Source organism: Aotus nancymaae, unplaced genomic scaffold, assembly GCF_030222135.1.
Source record: "Aotus nancymaae isolate 86718 unplaced genomic scaffold, 86718_ANA_hifiasm-v0.15.2.pri h1tg000036l, whole genome shotgun sequence".
Classification (NCBI taxonomy): domain Eukaryota; kingdom Metazoa; phylum Chordata; class Mammalia; order Primates; family Aotidae; genus Aotus; species Aotus nancymaae.
In genome coordinates, this window is record NW_026988450.1 from 80907422 (window position 1) to 80929208 (window position 21787).

At 33.4% G+C, this 21787-nt stretch overlaps 1 protein-coding gene across 12 annotated transcripts in view; it reads left to right on the top strand.

The window, feature by feature from the left end:
- The window catches only part of PHF20L1 (PHD finger protein 20 like 1), a 75585-nt gene that overhangs the window by 9774 nt on the left and 44024 nt on the right, over positions 1-21787 (top strand). For 5 of the 12 annotated variants that reach the window (XR_010345636.1, XM_012462011.3, XM_012462012.3 and 2 more), the window contains 6 exons: positions 9632-9803; positions 9956-10040; positions 14005-14093; positions 14318-14407; positions 19113-19326; positions 19906-20034. Coding sequence is in view for 11 of the 12 variants with exons in the window: in XM_012462011.3 (XP_012317434.3) it covers positions 9632-9803; positions 9956-10040; positions 14005-14093; positions 14318-14407; positions 19113-19326; positions 19906-20034 (779 nt within the window). In the remaining variant the exon portion in view is untranslated. The remainder of the gene's footprint in view (positions 1-9631; positions 9804-9955; positions 10041-14004; positions 14094-14317; positions 14408-19112; positions 19327-19905; positions 20035-21787) is intronic. The other 7 variants (XM_012462019.3, XM_064384607.1, XM_064384608.1 and 4 more) reach the window with 5 other exon arrangements.

Below are 21787 nucleotides of genomic sequence, written 5' to 3' on the forward strand. Positions count from 1 at the left end.
CATGAAACCTTTTGACTCCCAATATAGTGATCTCTCCACTACAACCCATTGTCTCACATAGATTTCCTAAAGCTTTGAGCCTCAGTTAACTAAGTGGGCTCAGTGTTCATGGATCATCTTAGTTTCTGAGCAATTGTAGTAGTGAGTGTACGTCTGGCATTTGGAAGGGCCCTGAAAGTCCAGCAAGCCTATGCCACTCTTTTTCATTGGAATTAGAGGGCTTGAGCAAGGTAGGTAAATTTCAAGTTTATCTGTCCTAGAGAGCATTCCTCCTGAGTTTACTTTAGAATCAAATCTCCAAGCTGATGATTTCTTAGCGTCCTTCATACATTCATAATGGGGGTAAAGTCCAGGAATCTCAGGCTTACTGTGCTGTGCTTTATGTGTGTGTGATCATATAATGGCAAGGGTTGGAACAAGAGAAAAGACTGTTTTATTTGCTTATCTGACATTTGATTGAAGTCCAGCTATCACATATCACACACATCCAACTCCCTATTTGTTACATAATTCCTGCTGAATGTTATTATGTATTATGAGATTCCACCCTGCCACATCACATTAGATAATGGTTTAGTTTTTAGTTGGGGGTTGATTAAAGCCACTAGCTGGAAAACAGTTTATCTGTTGTGGTAGTTAACTCTACTAAAAAGAATGTTTTGCAATTCTAGTTTTGCTGAGTAGACAGAAATGGCATCTGCAGATGCTTGTGTTTTTAATTTTGGTTTTAAGTGATTTCTTTTAAGCTGAGGGAGAAAATACTAGTTTTAATTTTAAGTTTTGAATATCAGTAGTACAATTTTTAAAAGAAATTAACGGGGTATTGAAAAGACGGCTTAGTTCTGTTCTTCATAAAGGTCCCAGTTTTTTAGTATTTTTACTGTAACTTTATATTTTGAAGAACTGTTGACCACTCCCTGTCGTTTCTTGCTACAGGTCATTAATACGTAAGAATATTCTTATTAAATTAGAAATTGGTATGCAAGTATTATGTTATTTCAGTAATTATAATTACCTCAACTTTGAGAGAATTGTTGCAGTAAAGTTGAAGGAAGAATAAAAATATTTACTTAATATTCAGAGTGTCTTGAAAGTCTGTTTTCTTATTGCCAAAAGAAGTTACCATGAATTAGCAATAAATGTATTTCTGGTATATCATGATAAGCTAGGGTACTGAAGTATAAGCTACTTAAATGAAATGGTATATCTGCAAAGCCTTAACATGGTAACTTACTCATAAAAGGTGCCCAGCAAAGTTTATTGAATTTTGTTGGGTTTAAAAAAGATGAACACAAATGTTTTGGGATGTCTTGAAATAACCTAGTTACCGTTGCAGAAAATTATGGCAACTGCATTGTGAGTTTTGGATTGAATACTAAGCATAAGATATTTGTTAACCTTGATTAGCAAATTTAATTTATTTTAAAAGTCACTTTGTGTTTTCCTTAGTTCTGTAACGTATCATATCCTAGATTTCCTATCTCTTAATTTTAAAATGTGTGAGTTTCAAACATGATAAAAGTTAAGCTACTTTCTTTTCTCCAGTTGTTTTATTTTAATAATGTGATCTTTCATACTTAGGCATCGTTGAGATGTAGTGCCCTTTGAGTAGTTTTGATAACAAAACAGAGGAGCCTTTTATCTTTGCTTAGTCATTTTGTGCATGGAGAATGTTTATTTTGTACAATTATTTTCCATACTCTTTCGTCTTAACAAAAACTAGCTTTAGGCATGTTGCTAGTATATGAAACAGAGATTAAAATTAAAATTTTAAGAATAAACAGATAAAATAATTTGATTTTTGTATTGTTTTATCTGTTTTAAATACAGCTTTGGTAGGAGCCTCCTATATTGAAACACTGCCATAAATGTAATAAAAACTGAAAATCATCAGTTGCAAGACGCAGAATCTGTAATGATTGAAGGCATAGTCTTTATGAACAGGAACACCTCAGTTCAAGGATCCATCATTCATTACCTTTTTTAACATGAGCAAGTTACTGAATCTTTCAGAGCCTCCATGACTTGCCATTAAAAACTGGGAAGAGTAGTAGTACCACACTTAAAAGGTTCTTTGAGGATTTAAACAAAATAATGCATGTTGTATGCCACATGGTAGGTACTTAAACATTAGTTTTAATCATAACAATGACATGAACATTCATTATTTTAGGAAGGTAGAGTCAAATGGAATAGAAATTGATGTAAATTCATCAGGCGTTAATCAGTAGGCATATAAACAAATATGACTATCTGTAGTAAAAACTTCTCAAAGTGCTAAATGTTAAGAAATAGAACTGGGTGATTGTAACCTGTTAGATTTTGAGTTTTGCTAGCACAATTAAGTAACAAAAGTTTAGTTGCAGTAGCTTGAAAAAACTGTATGAAGTGCCTAAACTTTGAGTCAAATACTCATGATAGGAAGAGCATGTTTTATGGAGTAGGAAATAAATTCTCCATGGTCTAATGGATTCATGTGGTGGGAGAAGGTAGTGAGTACAAAGGCTAAGATACAGGTATTTTGATTTGGTTAGAACTGGCAGTGTGAGTGAATACAGGCATGCCAGGATTCAGGTGCTGTGGGGTGGGAGGAGAGAGGAATTGGAATTTAAATACAGTGATCTGGAAATGAAACATTAATTTGCAAAGTACTTGCCACAAGATTCTAAAAGAGAAGACGTAGCTTTCTTCTTTTTGTTGTAAAAGTTGTAGACAAGTAGGAAGCAGGGTGAACTATCAGCTGGTGCCAGATGTGTACTGTGGGGATCAATAGGTCTCAAAAGAAGGCCTAAGAATTAATGTGATGAGGTTCTTATACTTCAGTGTTAGAGAAGACATGATTTTGACCCATAAGCTATCATCTGAATAATTTGAAATTTTAGACTATTTTGTATTAACATTGGATTTTGGAATATTGAGTTTGAATTAATTAAGAGAATTTTGTTTTAGCGCATTGTTTTTAAAGTGTGGAGCAAATGAACATGCAGTATTTGGAAGTGCTGAATTTAAAATACTGTAATTGTAGTAGGTGATATCGTTACTGTAGTTATAATCAATGGGTGAATGAGAAAACATTTTTGAAAAATTTTAAAACTTAATGTAAATTTAAAGTGCTTCCAGGAAGCTAAAAATGTTAAAGGGTTACTAGGTTACAAGAATATTTTGTTTACTTTGGGTTACATTTTGTGTTAATTTTTGTTATTTGGCAAATAATCCTCTTACTAATAATTAGATGTAAGACAGTTCTTACCCTTCTGTTTCTAGTTCTTCTAATCTTTTAGTCATTTTTCATGACTACCATAGTTGTAGTTGTTCTTATCCACAAAACTATTTTGAATTGTTAATCCTAGATCCCAGGATTCTGCTAATATTTTGGTTATGCTTAAGTTATGTTTTAGGTGTATTTCATACATACTATCCTTTATAATGTAAAGAACTGCCTTGTCCAAGAGAACATCCTTGTTCCGATACTCTTTCTGTATGCTAGCATAATGTCTTTATTATATTACCTATTACTTTATGTTGAGTTGTGTTAAGTTATTTGATTCTCTTTTTCTTTGTCGATTAAATGAAACGAATGAGGAACTGTCAATTTCTAAATTTACATGAATTACAAATCCTATTGGCTGATCACTATAAACAAGAAAATGACTTTAAAATACATAATTTGATTGACTTATTGAGGCCGTTTATAAAAATATGTTGCTGTTTTGATTGATATGGTGCTTATTCAAATGATTAGTTAAATCTCAAATCTTTAAGTGAATTCTCATGGTCTTTAGGGCATTTGGCAGCATATTCTGGCCCTGCTCGGTGGATTGCAACCTGTCATTGAGATAGTTAACAACTCTGTATTTTGATTTAAGTGCAGGAAATTCTGGGTTATATCAGTTAATTTCCCTTGTCCTTTTCTCATGGTTGACTTTCTTTATCAATACGGATAAACATCTGGATATATATTTCAAACTAGAAGACAAATCAGAATGAACTCCTTAAATGCAAATGATGTTTAATTGTTTTGGTGTTTTTATGTTGAATGCAAAGAAATTTTAAAAATTAATCCATCAGATTATATTTTTGGCATAGCTGCATGCCCACCATTAGCTTCCCTCTTTTATCCTAGGATAATGAAGCTCTGAGAGTTTGAGTTAATGAAGGATCTTATCGTCCAAAAGCTTTTGTTTTTGTGAATGTGGACCACTTTGAAAATCTGATTAAACCTGGGAATTCTCACCTCAAAAGAATACCCATATACATCTACACCAAGAACATAGCATTTTGCATGCAGCCTCAGGGAATTCACAATCTCCTGATCTAGTGTGTGAGTCCAGATCTGCCCATGTAAAACAGTTAACAGTGTGAGCCAGGATAAGAATTCACTAGTAATAATTCCCATTTTAGGTTTCTGTAAAATATGTAAAAATAAATCATAAACAAAACATTTATGTTTTGATAACACCTAAGAGTTGATACAACAGGGAACTGATAAAATATATTTACAGTAGAGCTAACTTCTTTGGTCAATTTCTGTTCTTATTAGATTATGGTGTTAGTCCAGACTCTGTAGATACTGCCACTCTCTGAAGACATTTGTACAAGTCATAGTGTTAAAATGACAGCATATCAGATAATGCAGTCAAATGCTATAGGAGTTCAGAGAAGGTGAAAAAAAATTTATTCTTGGTGATGGCCTTGCTCTACTCTAGTGATGGCTACAGTTTGACTTGACCATTAGAGGACTTTGATCCAAAAGGGTCCCACACTAATTCAGAAAAAGTCTCAAGAAATCAGTTGAGATGAACAGAATTGCATATTTGAAAATCCTGTTAAATTTAGCAAGAATCATTTTAAAGTCTTTTCTCTTTTGGAATGCTCTTCGTTTTCATTAAGTGAATAAACAACAAAGAATTCATTTTAGGGTGGATTATTTTTCTTGTTTTCTGAGGGTAAACTCTTTTCTAGGATTCAAGTATATAGGACATACGAGAGAGAGTGAGGTAGACTCAGCAGTGGAGGTGATTATTTTCTACGCAAGTAGAAAACATTTAAACAATGCATGAATTTTAAAGTGAAATTAGGGAAGGAACATAGCAGAAATTTTAGGATATATTGCAGTAGTGTATAAGGGGTAAGTAAGCTCTATGTGGAATTTTGGCACTGAGAAATCCTACTTTTATTGAGATTGCCTTCTCTTCATCTCTTTCTGTTGAACCCTTGAGAGATGCCAGCTATGGTTGTTTTCTTTCCTGTTTATCTCTAATCATTGTTATTGGCATCTTATCTCTGACTCTTTAAACTCTAGAACCTCAGTCTTCCACTTCTTGAATCTTTTCCTAATTTACTCATAAATGTCTGGGATTCAGCCTAATCACTATAATTTAACAGCTTCCTATGACTCAACCTTTAAAAAAATGACAAAACAAAAAACATTAACACTACGCCTTCCAAATTCAATTAGAAAAATCGTATGTTCAATTCACAGTTAATTAGAATAAAACATAAATAGTGCATCAAAATAATATTGTTGTAGTTGAGTATACAAAGGAATTTGTGAATACGTTTGTGTTCAACAGCATTTTTCCTTCACTGTATGTATCAAAACATGATTACCATGAGCCATCTGCTAGAAATAATTTCACTGTGCAAAGCTATATGTTAAATTGCCGTTTACTGCATTTTACATGTATTACTAATATCTCGATGTTACGATTTTTTTTTCCTCTGAGGTGTAACTGGTAACCAAATTAAGTACAAACTTTAAGTTACTCCCTGTTATCTGTAGAATAAAGGATCATTTCATTAGGTTGCTATTTCAGGCCCTTCAAGTTTCAACTAAGCTAACAAGTCCCATCTCATGTCTTAGTATTCTCCTTTTCCTGCTTTACTTCTTACCATGTAGTCTAACTGGAAGGACTATTACTCTTTTTTTAAAATACTCCTCCAATCTCTGAACATGAGGTCTTTGAGGACAAATAACCACATCCTACTTATCTTGAAATCCCCCATGGTTGCTGGCCTAACTCAAAGTCATGTGATGGTTTTAAGTAAGTGAACGTTGAGTAAATGAATTATACTCTGTGTATACACTTTGTTTGTGCTCATGAAGTCCATATTCTAGAAGTCCCCTAGCAAGTCCAACATAAATAATGTCTCCCAAGAACCTTTAGTAAATTCCAAGATTTTCTATGTACTATTAAAGCTTCTTACATACAGTTTTTGTATACACTTACCAGTTTTACTATGCATGATATAATCACTTAGATGTAAGCCTTATCCCATTTCTCCTTTTGGCATAGAGTATAGACTTTTGTGCCACTTAGTCTCAGTTTATAATACTGTCTGCAATATGTATATTCTTGGACAGGTTTTCATCTGTTAAATGTACACTATGTCTTCTATACCTTTGATGATTACCAAGATCAAATGAGAAAACATACAGAAAAACAGTCAGCACTCAATAAGTAAAGAACACAGAGCCTGACATACATGTGATAGTAAATATTCTGTCTCTTCTCTCTTTCTCCTATTCTGACCCTAAGCTAAGCCCATCAGTGATAGGAGTTGTGGAGTTACTTCCTCTTTTTTTTTTTTTTTGGTTGAGATGGGGGGAGTTTCGCTCTTGTTGCCCAGGTTGGAGTGCAGTGGTGTGACCTTGGCTCACCGTAACCTCCACCTCTTGGGTTCAAGTGATTCTCCTGCCTCAGCCTCCTGAGTAGCAGGGATTATAGGCATGCACCACCATGCCTGGCTAATTTTGTATTTTTAGTAGAGAAGGAGTTTCTACATGTTGGTCAGACTGGTCTCGAACTCCTGACCTCAGGTGATCTGCCTGCCTCAGCCTCCCAAAGTGCTGGGATTACAGGAGTGAGCCCCTGCGCCCAGCCGAGTTGTTTCTTTTTTATGTACCAACAGTGCCTAGCAAGTGCCTTAGTGTTACTGGATATTCAAATAAATGTCTAATGCATAAACAGAAATTTGGACATTTTTATAATGTTAATATTTCTGTGCCTTTAAGATTAAAAATTTGATTAGTGAATATTATAAAAACTAAAATAGAGAATAATTGTGGGTATCTGTGTTACTTATTTAATTCTTGGCCTTCATCCCAAATGTAAGTATCAATTACTAGTTATTTATGTAGAGAGTATGGAATGCTATGACTTATCTTAAAAAGGATCCCCAAAACATAATTGTCGTTTTGTTGTTGCATCAGGCATCTCAGCCAGAAGAATGTTAAATATTTTAGAAAAAACATAAATCACTTTAAAATGCAATCCAGATTTAAATTATTCAAAATCCCTTAGATGCTGATTCTTTACTGAATTGAATCATGTTGTGAAAATAAAGATGTGTTTAACCTTGTTACTGTGGACTATTCTCACTTTGAGAAATGTTTCAAATATATAGAGTTGTATACATTTAGGATTTGAAGGAACCTAAAGAATAAACTTCTTATTTTTTTATTCAAAATGTAAATGTAGGACAAATTAAGCACATGAAATTAGAGGCTTTTATGTTTTGAGAGAAATTTATCAATTTTTATAATTGAGAGAAGATCTCTTTATAGTACTTTAGTGACTAGTGAATGTTGAAAAATAAAGAACAACCTTGTTCTATGTTTTTCATAATGCCATTGGCAATTTTTATGTTTTAAAAACCAGTACAACATAAAAACCAGAGCAACACTGCAAAAGACAAGTGTTATAGCATTGATTCTAAGTGGGTGGGGCAGGTATGTCCACCTCAGGAAGTATGTTCATCTCTTAAGTTTTCTTGTTTTTGTGCCTTTCTTTAATACAGGTCTTCCCTCACCTATACTTACTCCCCTCAAAAGACTGAGCTCTAACAAGGTTATAATTGGGTCAATTGCCTTCTTAGCTCTGAAGAAATGAGCAAATTGCCTTTCTTTAAAGCTGCTTCTTACTCCTGCAAACATTCCCTTAGTAGCAGTTATGTGTCCTGTTATAGAGCTGGATGCTGGGGGCTATAAAAGTGAACATGACTCAGTTATCTCCAGAAGCTCACAGGCCAAAGTAGCATTTCTAATCTCATTTTCCTTAGCTGTCTGCTATCTCCAGAAATATTAATACATTTTCATGATAAAAGGGGCTATATAATTACTTTGAATCTGGTAACACTGAATGCTTTATCTCCATCTCATTGACAGCACCAAGAAGTCTTTCAATAAAGAACGCAGCCTAACTTTTTAAATTCATTAATTCCCTAGCTTATTTGACAACAAGACCCTTTTTTTTTTTTGGTGCTACATATATCAGTGTCCCAAGAGATAGAAATGTTCTGCAGCACCCAGTTTGAGAACCTGTGCGAGATGACGTACAGCTCAGCAGCATGGGAGTCAGGAAAGCCTTCACACAAGCACTTTTCTGTGTTTCACCAAGTTTGCAATGATTTGTGTACAAAGGAAGGGAAGGGCGGTTTAGGGCTCTACTGAAAGAATAGAATCTAGAACAGCACGAATGCTTGACACAGAGCAACGTATGTTTGAGGAAAATCCAAGTAGCTTAATATCATTAGATCAGAGTGGGGTTGAATGTCAAGGAAGAAGCTCTACTAGAGAATGATCCTTGAAATGTCTAAAAAACTGAGTAGTGTGACTGAGCTGTAACGTATATAGTAATCAGTTCCAACATTTCAAAGTTATATAAAGTCCATTGTACTTTATATTTAAAGGTAGTTTTCTGCAGGGAAAACAAAGATTCTGAATTTAGCAAAAGCTAGCAAGAATATGGGATAAACTGTATGGCTGAATCATCTACCATGTGCTGCTATTGAGTTCTGAATGTTACTTAATCATACTTAAAAAAAATTAAGTCATCTGTCAACATTTTAATACAGTACATTAAAAATGACGAAGCAATTTTCCTTGTAAAAAAATTCAAGTTAACTAATTCCTGTTTTGGGATTATAGAATTGTCACATGTGAGGACAGAACAATGAAATATTTTATATTTTTAAATTTAAGGTTTTACTGAGCCTTTCCTTACCATCATTGATGCTGTTTATAAAATATTGGTAAACACAGAAAAATAAGAATAAATTGAGCTTATGTCATATAAAGACAGTGTACGTGCTGATGTACTTTTTACTAGACAAAACTTACATATTTATATTTCTGCTAAATATAGTGCCTGTTTTTTACACTTTCCCCATATTGTAAATTCTTTGTAAACACCACATTCAGTGACTATATTTCATTCAGTGAAATATTGTTTGTATAGCTCTAGACAGTCTTTAGTTTTTCCAACCATATATTTAGACGGTTTCCACTTTATTTATTATTATAAATAATGTTTTCTGTATACAGTTCCAGAATTGGAATTGTTGGGTCAAAAAGTAGGAATATGTTTAAGGTTCTTGATGTATGTTACCACATTACTTCACAAAAGAATGCAGTCATTTATATTTGTACTGGGAGTGTATCAAGGAGTTTATTGAGATCTTGAAGACTATCATTTAAAAAGACAATAAATGAGACTTTTTTGGTTAGTTTTAAAATACTGACATATTGTTCATGGTTTTGATGGTAAGCAACATTTCAGCTATCTCTATAATACTTTGTATAAACAAATATAAAGATTTTCTCTTGATATGAAGTGTTTTGATTTTTGAGGTATCCATCACGAATTGAAAAAATCGACTATGAGGAGGGCAAGATGTTGGTCCATTTTGAGCGCTGGAGTCATCGTTATGATGAGTGGATTTACTGGGATAGCAATAGATTACGACCCCTTGAGAGACCAGCTCTAAGAAAAGAAGGGCTAAAAGATGAGGAAGATTTCTTTGTAAGTAGCAGGTTTTTTCTGTTTGCTAGTTTTGCTGGCTATTTAATGACATATTTTAAAAGGATTCTGTTAAATTTTACAAAAGCCTGTTTTTGTTAAGGAAGTGCTTATTTAATATACATGGAATTGATCTTAAAAGTTGTTTAAAATAGGATTTTAAAGCTGGAGAAGAAGTTCTGGCTCGTTGGACAGACTGTCGCTATTACCCTGCCAAGATTGAAGCAATTAACAAAGAAGGTATGTGTTTGAAATGATCTGAGACTTAAAATTAGATTAATAGTAAAATTTCACTATATTTTAAATTTTAATTAGTGTATGTTATGTAATCATGTATAACTTTTCTTTGTTTTATATTTTACTGAACAAATTTTCTGCAAGTATTCTTTTTTGGGGAGCATTTAATTTGTTATATGTTGTTGAGAATAAAATGCCACATGATTTGCTACCTAAGTAGTATTTAAATTAGTAGATGAAAATAGTTGGTTAAAATTTTTCAACTTTCAGTTCACAGGCTTATATGCATTTATTCTACTTCTGTGTTTCTAGTTTGTGACCAAATTACATTTATGAGCATCTAACCAGAGTGTGAGAAAAGGTTAAAGATTTAGGGAATTCAAATCAGTTTAATTCACAAGTGAAACATATGGGCTATTTTCTGAGGAAAGAGTATGGACTTTTTACCAATTAGAGGATTTCCTTTATTGTGTATCTCCCTGCTCTCCTATCATTAATTTCTATAGATAATTGAGTTAATTTTTCTAGTAGCTTTTTGTGAACATTTTTTAGAATATTAGATACTGAGCCAAAGTTACTTAAGTAATCAAAAATGCTGAAAATAACACAGATATTAGGTGTGTTAGCGTTGCATAAGACCGGGAAATCTATCGGACAGATAATTAATTTAAAACATAATACATATGCTGATTAATTTGGAAAGTTGTGAGAATTAATAATTAAATTATTATTGAAAACATACCTGAATATGTATTTTTTTAATTTCTTATTTAAAAAGTTATGGAATACTTGCAAGTATTTTTTTAAGTCAGTAATACATTAATTTTCTACTACAGTTATTTGTTAAACTTGACCACTTATAATAGTCCTCCCTTATCCACAGGGGATACATCCCAAGACCCCAAGTGGGTACCTGAAACTTTGGAAACTACTGAACTCCATATATACTGGGTGTTTCCCTATACTGTACATGTATATGAATGATAAAGTTTAATTTATAAATTAGGCATAGTAAGAGGTTAACAACAATAACTAATAATAAAATAGAATAATCAACAATATATTGTAATAAAAGTTTTGTGAATATGGTCTCTCTTTCTTCCTTCCTCTCTCTCTCTCACCTCTCTCTTGCAAAATATCTTACTGTGCTGTACTCACTCCTTTTCAGACCGCGGTTGACTGCAACTGTGGAAAGTGAAATCGCGGATAAGGGGGATTTCTCTATTCATTGTTATTACTAAAGAAACAAACATTGAGTGACAGCTTCTTGGCAAGAAGGGCATTTGATCTAAGTAAGGGGACTTTCCTTTAAACTGAGTCTTGAAAGACAACTAAGTTAGCTAAAGAATCATCAGAGGGCTTTTCTGGTGGAAGAAATCTATGGAAAATAATAGAAGTGGGAGAGGCATGCCATCTCATTTTAAGGAACTGCAGGTTGTTTAGAATGATGGATTCCTTTAAAGGTGATAGAATAGCTGGAGTACAGGTTGGAGAGAGAGGCAAATATTGGTATATGAAGTGTCATGTAATCTTGCTGAAGAATTTGAATTTTATTTGGAGGTGTTAGGTGCCATGGAAGAGATTTAAACTGAGCATTTAATCTAACAACAAACTTGAGAGAAAATAGGAACTAAGAGAAGATAGAAGAGGAAAGCAGAGATATATTAAGGAATGTTAGGTGTGAAAAAATAAGTCATAGTAGTCTAGCTAGAAATCATGATATAACTTTATAAAGACCTTAATCCAATGTATTGTTTTAATGAATTGAAACCATGAGTATGGCTATAGTTTTCTTACCACTGGTTACTCCTGCAGATAGATGTAAGAGACATCTCAGTTGTTAGGTGTGCAGGCTATTTCTCCTTTTCTAGTGGGGCCTGTATTTCCCTGTGCACTTACACGTCTGTGGAGCCATGTTATGGAGCTTACATTCCCAAGTCTTATTCACATTGGCTCCTGAGTGTCTAGTCCAGAGCCTAGCACACAGTACACAGTCAGTAACAATTTGTGGAAGTAAAGGAAGAAGTAAAATCTATTCTGTTGGATAATAGGAGGTACCCCAAACAAAGTAAAATTAAACAGTCATTGCCCTCTACATTAATTGGTAACAGTTTCTAAGAGCTTTGGGACCTTCCTCCCATGCTTAAAGTTCCTGTGTGTGTGCAGATGCAAGTACACACACGCCACACATACTCAGAACAAAACCACTGTCATTCTTTATCCTATCCCTTTCATCTACAAGCATTTAATATAGAAAATTAAGCTTATATTAGTGAAGGAGTGATGATACTGATTGTGATCCCTGCCATTTCAAGAGTAGTTTCAGTGAACACATATTGAAATATTGGCAGATACTATTTGTTTTCTGAAAGGTATTAATTTTGTGATCTCTTTATGTCCCACATGGTGGATATGCCTGCCCCCTCCCCACCTTGACAAAAATCAGAAGGGCAAAAGAAGCTGTCCATTCAGTGTAAGAGCAAAACAAAATGAACAATTGTCAACATTTAGGCATTTGTAATACAGCATATAGAAGTGAAGAAAAGGGGCCAGTCAATGTGTACTGGAGTCATCGGGAAAGTTTTCATCTTGGGGATGGTCCTTGAAGAGTGGACTCGGGTTTAGATAGACAAAAGGAAAGGAGGAAGGCATCACAACAGAGGAAATAGCACAGGCAAAGACAGAGAGTTATTAATGCCCATATGGTATGGTGTGCATGCTGAGTTTTTCTAGAATGCTGTATTGAAGAAGGAAGTTGGAAAGTTGCAGGGAAGAGGGGAGTGCAAGGTGTACATAGAGTTTGACATTCTCAAAATATTTCCGGGTCTTTACATCCTTGCTATTCACCTAATTCATTGCTTGCATAACTTGAATTTAGATCTTTATATCTGTGAAATTCAACATTATGCTGATTATAAAGATATAAAATCAAATGGTGTTATTCAAAGTACAAAAAAAAATTCTTTGCACATATATATGACTCTCTTTGGTGCCAACTCCAAAGACATTAGTAATGATTGTCACATTTCTTGTTTATAATTATTTTATAAAAGCCAAGTATCTGTTTACTTAAAATGGGACTCTGCCTTCATTTGGGAGATGGTAGAAGAACTTTTATCTAGGAAATGACAGAAAAACCTTTGAATTTCCTTAAGTATAACATTATACATAATTTATATCTTCTAATAGTACTGACTTATATTGACTTGAAAGCATGGGGTCTGTAACAAAAAGTGAATATGCTTCATAATAGACAAAATCTTGAGTCCTTAAAGTAGGATGAGTTTGTAGGAAAGACATGGATGACTAGATGAGATCAGAAGTATTGTTTGTGGCTGTGCTGTCGCTTAGGTGAATGCCATTGGGTGTAGCACTTAGCCTTCCTCTAGAGTTCAGTGTTCTGAGCTACATATGAGGACTTTTATCTAGATGATTTGTAAAGTATTTTCTAGCTTTAATGTCTGGAAATGTATAATTCTTTCAGTTTGTTATTATTGCCCAAGGAATAATCCTTTCCAGGGCAAATGATCTTTTTTTGTATATCAGCTCCTTCTCTGTATTCCTTCTTTTGAAAGAAACATTCAAAGAGAGCAAATGGTAATTCCTATGGAAATAGTATATATTTTTGTAAGTAATAATTTTTACTTTTGTCAGCTATGTTACGAGTCTAAGCATTTGAAATATTGCAAAATAAATTATCGAAGTCCTTAGTAAAAATCACAGTTACATGGAACTAACTTATCAAGGCTTAATTTGTGTACTTTTGAAGGGAAACAGGAATTCAGAGTTGTTTCTAGAGGGATGGAGAAAGTAAACTTAAACTTGATGGAGTCTTTAACAGGAGTATATGTTTGTAGTTTTTGCATTCCAAAGCATTTATTTATACAGATCATTACTTGTTAGATTTCAAGTGTTGCTGTAAAATTGAATTATATTTTCTAATGATTCTGACTTGCTCCTGTTTCAGGAACATTTACAGTTCAGTTTTATGATGGAGTAATTCGTTGTTTAAAAAGAATGCATATTAAAGCCATGCCCGAGGATGCTAAGGGGCAGGTAAGAGTGTTCGGTATTCCTGGCTACCCAAAGGGATATCTTCTTGAATGATGATTGATCAAAATATATTTATACATAGATACATTTTTATATGAACTAATTGTAGGGTTATGTGCTGATAGCCCCAAATAGCAGCAAGAAAAAGCAGCTTAGACTGTAAAATAAATTATACACTTGATTTTTGCTTCTTTGGTTTTAGACCTGCTAAAGTTATAGGTCACTAGTTTCTGTTCCAGGTGAAATCCCAGCATCCACTAAGCTGGTGTTGTCCTATCGACCCAGCTGGATCGTGTAACCAGTCTATGGGAAGTGAGGTAAGTGCCTTTTTAAAAAAAATTTTGTTTTGTTTTTCCTGGTATATAATGTCATTTAGAAAGTTAAAAATTTTTAATATAAAATTTTACATTGAGTTCTTATCTTCTTCTTTCCTTCTACAAATCATAGTCATTCATTTTCCTTTAAAAGGCGCTTACCTGACACTCTGTAGGCTGTTTCAGGTAGGGCTTTCTGAGTCATATGGTGGAAGCAGTGTATTGTATGCTTTGTCACTGCTCAAAGCAAGAATGGACGGTAAGCATTGGAAGGAGAATCTTGGGTGGAGGTAAAACCACAATTCCATTTGTTGGCTGTGTTTTCTGAAATACTGGAAAGAAAGGTGCCTTTAGAAATTTAAAATATTTTCCTTTATATTCTGCTGTTATTTGGGATTTTCAGCACCTGGACCTACAATTATTTTTAAGAAATTGAAAGTAGTCTGTGAAAATGTCTAATATGGAAATATGCTACGTATTTGTTCAAACCATGCAGTGAAAACTGTCATTCTGAAATGTGTTGAAATAACCTGGTCAGCTTCAGTCAAGTGTAAATGTTTAATGCTCTAGAAATGTATATCCAACACATTAAAAAAATTATGAAGAAATAAATGTGATTGTTTTAAATTATCTGGTTTTCAAAAATTTAATTATGAAATGATTAGCAAGCAGATTTCCTCTAATTAACATGTAAATGCAATTTAAAATGAAAATGCTTTTGATCAGGAAGTGGCTTTGTGTGTTCCCACATGTATATATAAATAAAGTGTTCTTTTAAGCATTCAGTGGTGTGATTTCTTGGTTACTACATAGATTGATTAGAATGTTGGGAACATTGTTTGGTATATACCTGCTTAAACAAAAGTCTCTCTTTTTTTTTTGCTTTAAAACAATTATTTTGTTATTCTGGTTGATCAGATGCTTATGAAACGACATCAGTATTATTGCCTTAAAACTTTCTTTTTTTAAAGTGGGACACTGAGCCAATTTGGTTTGTCATAAAATTACAGGTTGTAAAAACTAAATTTATTGGCTATTATGGATGTTTGTTTTTAATAAGTAGTGATTCCTTAGTCACCCTATGGTGTATTATAACATTAAGATCAGTGCCAAGATATAAAACTACTGAAATAATATTTGGATAGTAGTATATTTCTTTTAATTTTTCATTTTTCTTTATAATTCTTAATTACAACAACATTAACAATATTTGTAGAATTGTGTTTTATAAATGACTCCCATTTTATGAGTTGCTTTTTCCTAACAAGCTTTTGACTTGCCTTCATTAAGGAAATATGCCAAATCAGGTGTTATTTGGCCAAAGCTAAGGGGTGGCCTATCTTGCTATCTTCTAGATTTTGAGTACATTGAGAATTTCTTTATAGTTTTTAAATTGAGCTAGCAAAGAATAGTGCATCAAATTAATGCTGGAAATGCTCTTCCTTAAACTTTCTGTAGAACCTGTCTAAAATGTGACATTAATAATACTTTTGTATGTGCAAACCTCCAGATTAACTAATACTCTTAAGCCTAAATAAGTCTTAATGCTGTTGTTTTTTACTTTGAACCAGTTGGTTAATGCTGGATAAACTGCTGCTTGCATTATTAAGAGGTTAGCTTGAGCACCTTAAGGAGCTTTTAATATTACAGTGAATGCGATATAGTCCTTCTAACACTGTGTCTGTAGACATTTTTCTCACTGAATAATGGTAGACACGTTAACAGCCCAAAATAAGATCCCCTCTTTTTCTCCCTACCTACATTTTTTTCTTCTTCCACATAATTTTATGTGGAATGGTAGTGTTGATACATAAATAGCTATGAAACTGACATACAACATAGGATGAGGATTGATTCCTTCACTTTATGAGATACTTTCTTGTTCCTTCTGGTTTTCTACCCTAGTAAGAGCAGTCGTAATTACAGGGTGAGAGATTGAGCCATTATATTTTTAACATAGAGGCTTGTAACAGAAGTACTTGCTTTTTCTCTTGATTTTTCTTCCTGAGGGTGTGCTGATACAGAATTTATGTTGTAACTCACAAATGTTAATGGTTGGCTCATAGGTCCTTTGCTATTAATATTTATAAAACATTTTTTTCTGTGTATTGTTTCATTGGAGTCTTTTAGTAGATCCTTTGACATAGATATGGCTAATATTTCTGTTTCACATTTGAAGAATTCAGATGTTGGAGGATTGAGTGACTGACTTAAAATTTTACTCAGTCATTCTGAGCAAAGTGATTCCTTTAACCCAGAGTTTCTGATTCCAAATACAGTGCCGTTTTTAGTGCAATACCTTTTTATCTACAAAGTGCTTGGAAACATATCATTATTAGTTATAGTTCATGAAAAGATCACACTTCAGTTATTTTTGACAATGAAGCTTTTCTATAGAAGGAGTAAATTCAGTGTTTGCTAGCAGAGTAGAGTGACTGGTTAATAAAACTGTATTATATTTGGGTGATGGACACCCTAAATACACTGACTTGATCACTACTAGTTATATACATGTAACAAAATTTCACATGTATCCCATAAATTTGTATAAATAAACACAAAAGCAAACACAAAATAAAACACCATAAGAATAAAAGAGAAAAACAATGGGAGAGTTCTTTAATCACACAGCTACAGTGATTCCCTTGCAAATCATATGATTAAAAAGCATTTAAAAAACATGTTTAAATTTTAAAAGGTGTGGTATGATTCTCTTTTTAGTTTTCTCTTTATTGGAGGTAGAAAACAACTTGGGATGGAAACTACTTCTGACGTTTTCCAGCAATTCTAACAAGTTAAAATTTTCCCCACAATGTGGAACCCAGAATTTAATGCTCTACTCTTAATAGGTCTGCAAACATATGATGTCTGTGGCATATAACACTTTACTTTCCTTTTGCTTGTCTGATTGTACTTACTCTTGTTTCTCTTCCCATTTTGTTGATTGTTGTCTCTCAATCCTTTTTTTTTTCATTGATGGTGACTTCTTTTCTCATTGCTTAAATGTTATTCTCAAAGCTCAATTTGGCCATACTGCTCTTAGCTACCTGTATTGCTCCTTGAATCTTCTATCACTTTCACTTTTCTGTACACTTTTACTCCTGGTCTTTGTTTAATGTTTTTCCTTTTGCTTGGAGTAACCTTTTCTCCTTTGCTCCTACCCCTGTCCCTAGCAAATTTCTACTTACCTTTAGGGTTTGGTTCATCTATCATTTTCCACTCATCTCTCTTCAGTCAAAATCAATCTTTTCTGTTCTCCTATAGTATTTTGTTTACTACTCTAGTACCTATCCTGTCACGTTGGCTTGTAGCTAATTTTATTTATCTGTGAATTCCTTATGGACGGGACAAGCATTTTAACAGTTGCAGTCTTCTGAATTCTTAGCCTAGTACCTGGCATATAGGATAGGGTATAATCTCAGCTACTCAGGAAGCTGAGGCAGGAGAATCACCTGAACCCAGGAGGTGGAGGTTGTAGTGAGCCGAGATCGTGCCACTGCACTCTAGCCTGGGCGACAGAGTGAGACTCCGTCTCAAAAAAAAACCCAAAAACCAAAAAAAAAAAAAAAAGAAAATTGGTGATTAAATGTGTTAAGTGCAATCACATGATGTTTTCAGTTAATTTCAATCATGAGAGAGAGTTAGAAATACAGATTTTTTTTAATGGCTTTTATTTTCACTATGTTTTTTTAAGGCAGTGTTAACCTACATTGTTCATTGCTTAATTTTATTTACTTGTTTTGCTTATGTTAATGTAAACCATGAATTAAATTCATTTGATGTTGTGAAATTTTTAGTTGCTTGGACTAGGGATTTAATGTATTTTGAGGGAATCTGAATTAGTAGTCTATTTGACACAGCTTAATGACCTCAGCAGATTGACTCTGTAGAGATATTTATATTTGTTTTAAAAACAACATTTTGATTGTGAAAATATTAAAATGTTAGGACCACTGTATACTTGTTTACACCTTTTTATATTTTTTATAATAAGCATTTTTAGTTAAAAATACAATAGTAAAATGTATTTAGCAACAAACTAAATTAACACAGGAAAAATAAATACTTGCACCTCAGAAAAGTGGTACCAAACAGAGACCTAGGATGTTGTATAGGGAGAGAAATTAATGTGGAGTTCTGACAGTGGATGCTTTACCTTGGTCAGTGGAGCTCTTTTCTTCTTCATCAGTATTATTAAGCTGCTGTGATAAATTGCTATCTGAATTTCAGTAGCTTTAGAAAATAATAAAAGGCATACCTTTCTTGATTTCTATGAGATTGACTGTAATCTGAATGGTACCTTTGTCCTAATAAGGAATAGTAATTTTGGTAGGTGGGAATACACTATTTTTAATCTTTGTAGACTATTCAAGATAGCATTTTTCTCTTCTTTTCTAGTCCTTTGTATTATGGAAAAGTGATGGAATGCAACATTTAAGCCCTAAAATACTAAGGTAGAATGTCATGTAGTATTCCTTATCTGCCATAGTTTTCCTCTGCTATTTTATGAGAGGTTATACAATCTAACCATTTGATTATTAAATTTGATAACCTACCATGTTGATGAGCTATCATGTAAATATTGTTATCTCTATGTTTATGTGGTTACATGTGAAAGTAGCTTTGAAAATGTGACATATTTTTATAAGTGTAATTACATTTTAATTCATTTTTAATACTTCACATGTTTTATGTTTTTCCTTTGGAGGATTGGATAGCTTTAGTCAAAGCAGCTGCTGCAGCTGCAGCCAAGAACAAAACAGGGAGTAAACCTCGAACCAGCGCCAACAGCAATAAAGATAAGGATAAAGATGAGAGAAAGTGGTTTAAAGTACCTTCAAAGAAGGAAGAAACTTCAACTTGTATAGCCACACCAGACGTAGAGAAGAAGGAAGATCTGCCTACATCTAGTGAAACATTTGGTACAAAATACATTCTTATGTTAATTCCTTATGACACTGGTAAACTCATTAGTGAACAAGTCAAATCCCTTGGCTTCCTTTGATTTTGAATGTATAATTAAATTTTTATGCTTTTTTCCCTAGTATAATATAATGGCTAACTTTTTTAGCATCTTACAGATAGACTTGAAAATTAATAGTGTAGTATGGGTTACTTGATATTGGATGCCCTTAGCCTTCTTGAATAGAAATAGGTTGAGATTTTGATTTGTAACTTCTTGGTAGCACATTTTTGTTTGAGATTTTTTCTTTTGTTTTGTGTTTTTTCTTCAACCTTTTAAATGCTTCTATGTATGTTTCAATATGTAATATGGAAAAAGCAGTAAGTCATTTTCTTCCTGCTTTTCTTTAAGAATAACTGCTTCAGTAGTCTTTTTATTCTAATATATTAGTCTGGAGGGATTTGTGGTTTTCAAAGATCTTTATCAAGAAGTAGATTGAACTAATGTGCAAAGCATTGTTACTATTTTGCTATTAAAAAAATCGTGTGTTTTAATTTTGGATTCTAGATAAACTCTCATATATGTGTTCTATTAAAAGTAGGACTTCATGTAGAGAACGTTCCAAAGATGATCTTTCCACAGCCAGAGAGCACATTATCAAACAAGAGGAAAAATAATCAAGGCAACTCATTTCAGGCAAAGAGAGCTCGCCTTAACAAGATTACTGGTAAACGACAATGATTTTTTTTGTGGGGGGAAATGGAATGTTTATAATTTTAGAGTAATTTGTTTTTAATAAAGTAAAATGCATCTTTTGGTTTAGTTTCATGGACCTGTTAATAACAAAGACAAGGTCAATGTCTTTCAAGGTCAATGTCTTTCAACACTGTCAGCTTTTTCTGATGTAAAATGTGAAAAATATCACATATCTTCTACCTACCTCACAGGGATGTTGTGAGGGTTGATAAGGACAAATACTACAAAGCTCAGTCAGTTTTAAATTACATTGGTGGTAGTAGTAGTTTCTAGAAGAATTATCTTATTTTGTCAACTTAAGGTTACACAGTGTTTGAGGTTCTAAATTTTTTCATACATTCTTATAATCGACCTGTTTTACCTAAGGAGGGTACCATATATGGTTGGAAAGATGACTGTCTGACTTACATTTACTTCCTGAATCTGTTAATTTCTGAATTTCTGATATAAAAGTATTTTTATAAGTTTTTTTTTTAAATTTCTATTTTTCAGGTTAGCCTCTAGAATCTGGGCTTATTTCCATATGCTTTCCTGTAGTTTAGGAAATAGCAGTGCTAGGCTATTAGAAAATTCTGGCCTTGGTTAGTGTTCATGGAAGAGGGGATTGAAGGGTTAGAATTGGGGCCAGTCATACTACATCCTGCCATGTCCATGGTCTGTTCAGCCTAGTGATTCTAGTCTTCAAAAGAAATAGTGAATATATTTACTTTTTCTGTATATGTTAAAAGTGGAGTTTAAATATTTTCATGATTTAGTCATATGTTCTTATTATAAGGGCATACTTTTTTTTAGTGCCTTTGGCCTAATAAACCTGTATAAACCTTTATTGGCATTCATTTAAACTTGAAGAAACTTCATTTCATGGTCAGATTTTAGGAATAAATGTAAACTAAACATTTTGACCATTTTCTGAAGAGAGGAAGCCAACTGAAAGATGACTCTGGAGCTGAGGGTTGTTTAGACCAGCCATTTTATTTATATTGTTCGTCTAAGTGATAATAATTGGTTTCAGCAGGTGAGAATATTTAGTCTTTTTCCATTTGTATATATTATTTTCATGCCTGTCTCTGATAAAGGATATATTTGGCTCCAGAACAGGACATATTTTAACCTGTTACACCTTTTCCTTGTAAACTATTAATCTTGGAGAAAGCCACATGTTATCTAAGTGATTGTTCTTATGGCATGAGACTTCAGTTTTGCCTTAAAATGTGGTACCCATTGCTATGTACTGGGCAGAAGTGGAATAGTATTTCTAACTCCTGTGATACAAAGATTGAAACAGCACTATTGGAGGAGTCAAGATCAAAGAAGACGGAGGTGACACTGACACGATACAGCTGCCAGCTTTCCAGCTTCATTTTTTTTTTTCCTTCAATTTGGATAATCTGCTTTTAATAGTTTCAGTCAATATAGTGTTACATATGCCTTACTGGGAGATTCAAGCTCAACGTTTAAAGAAGTAAAAAAACCAAAAAGCCGTAACAGAAAAACTCAGCTGAGCTCGAAATGATGCATTATTTCTCCATGACCTTGAAAAGACAGTAGTGAAGGAAAAAAAGTACCATTTTACCATGTGCCTCAAGTTTATAATACTGGTTGCTTAGTAACACCCTTCCCTTCCATGGAGGGATTTTCTCTTCACTTTCCCTTGGGAGTCTCGAATAGGTTATAGTTTGACAGCAGCAGCAAAGCGTAAGATTTTATGAATGTGAAGCCATTAT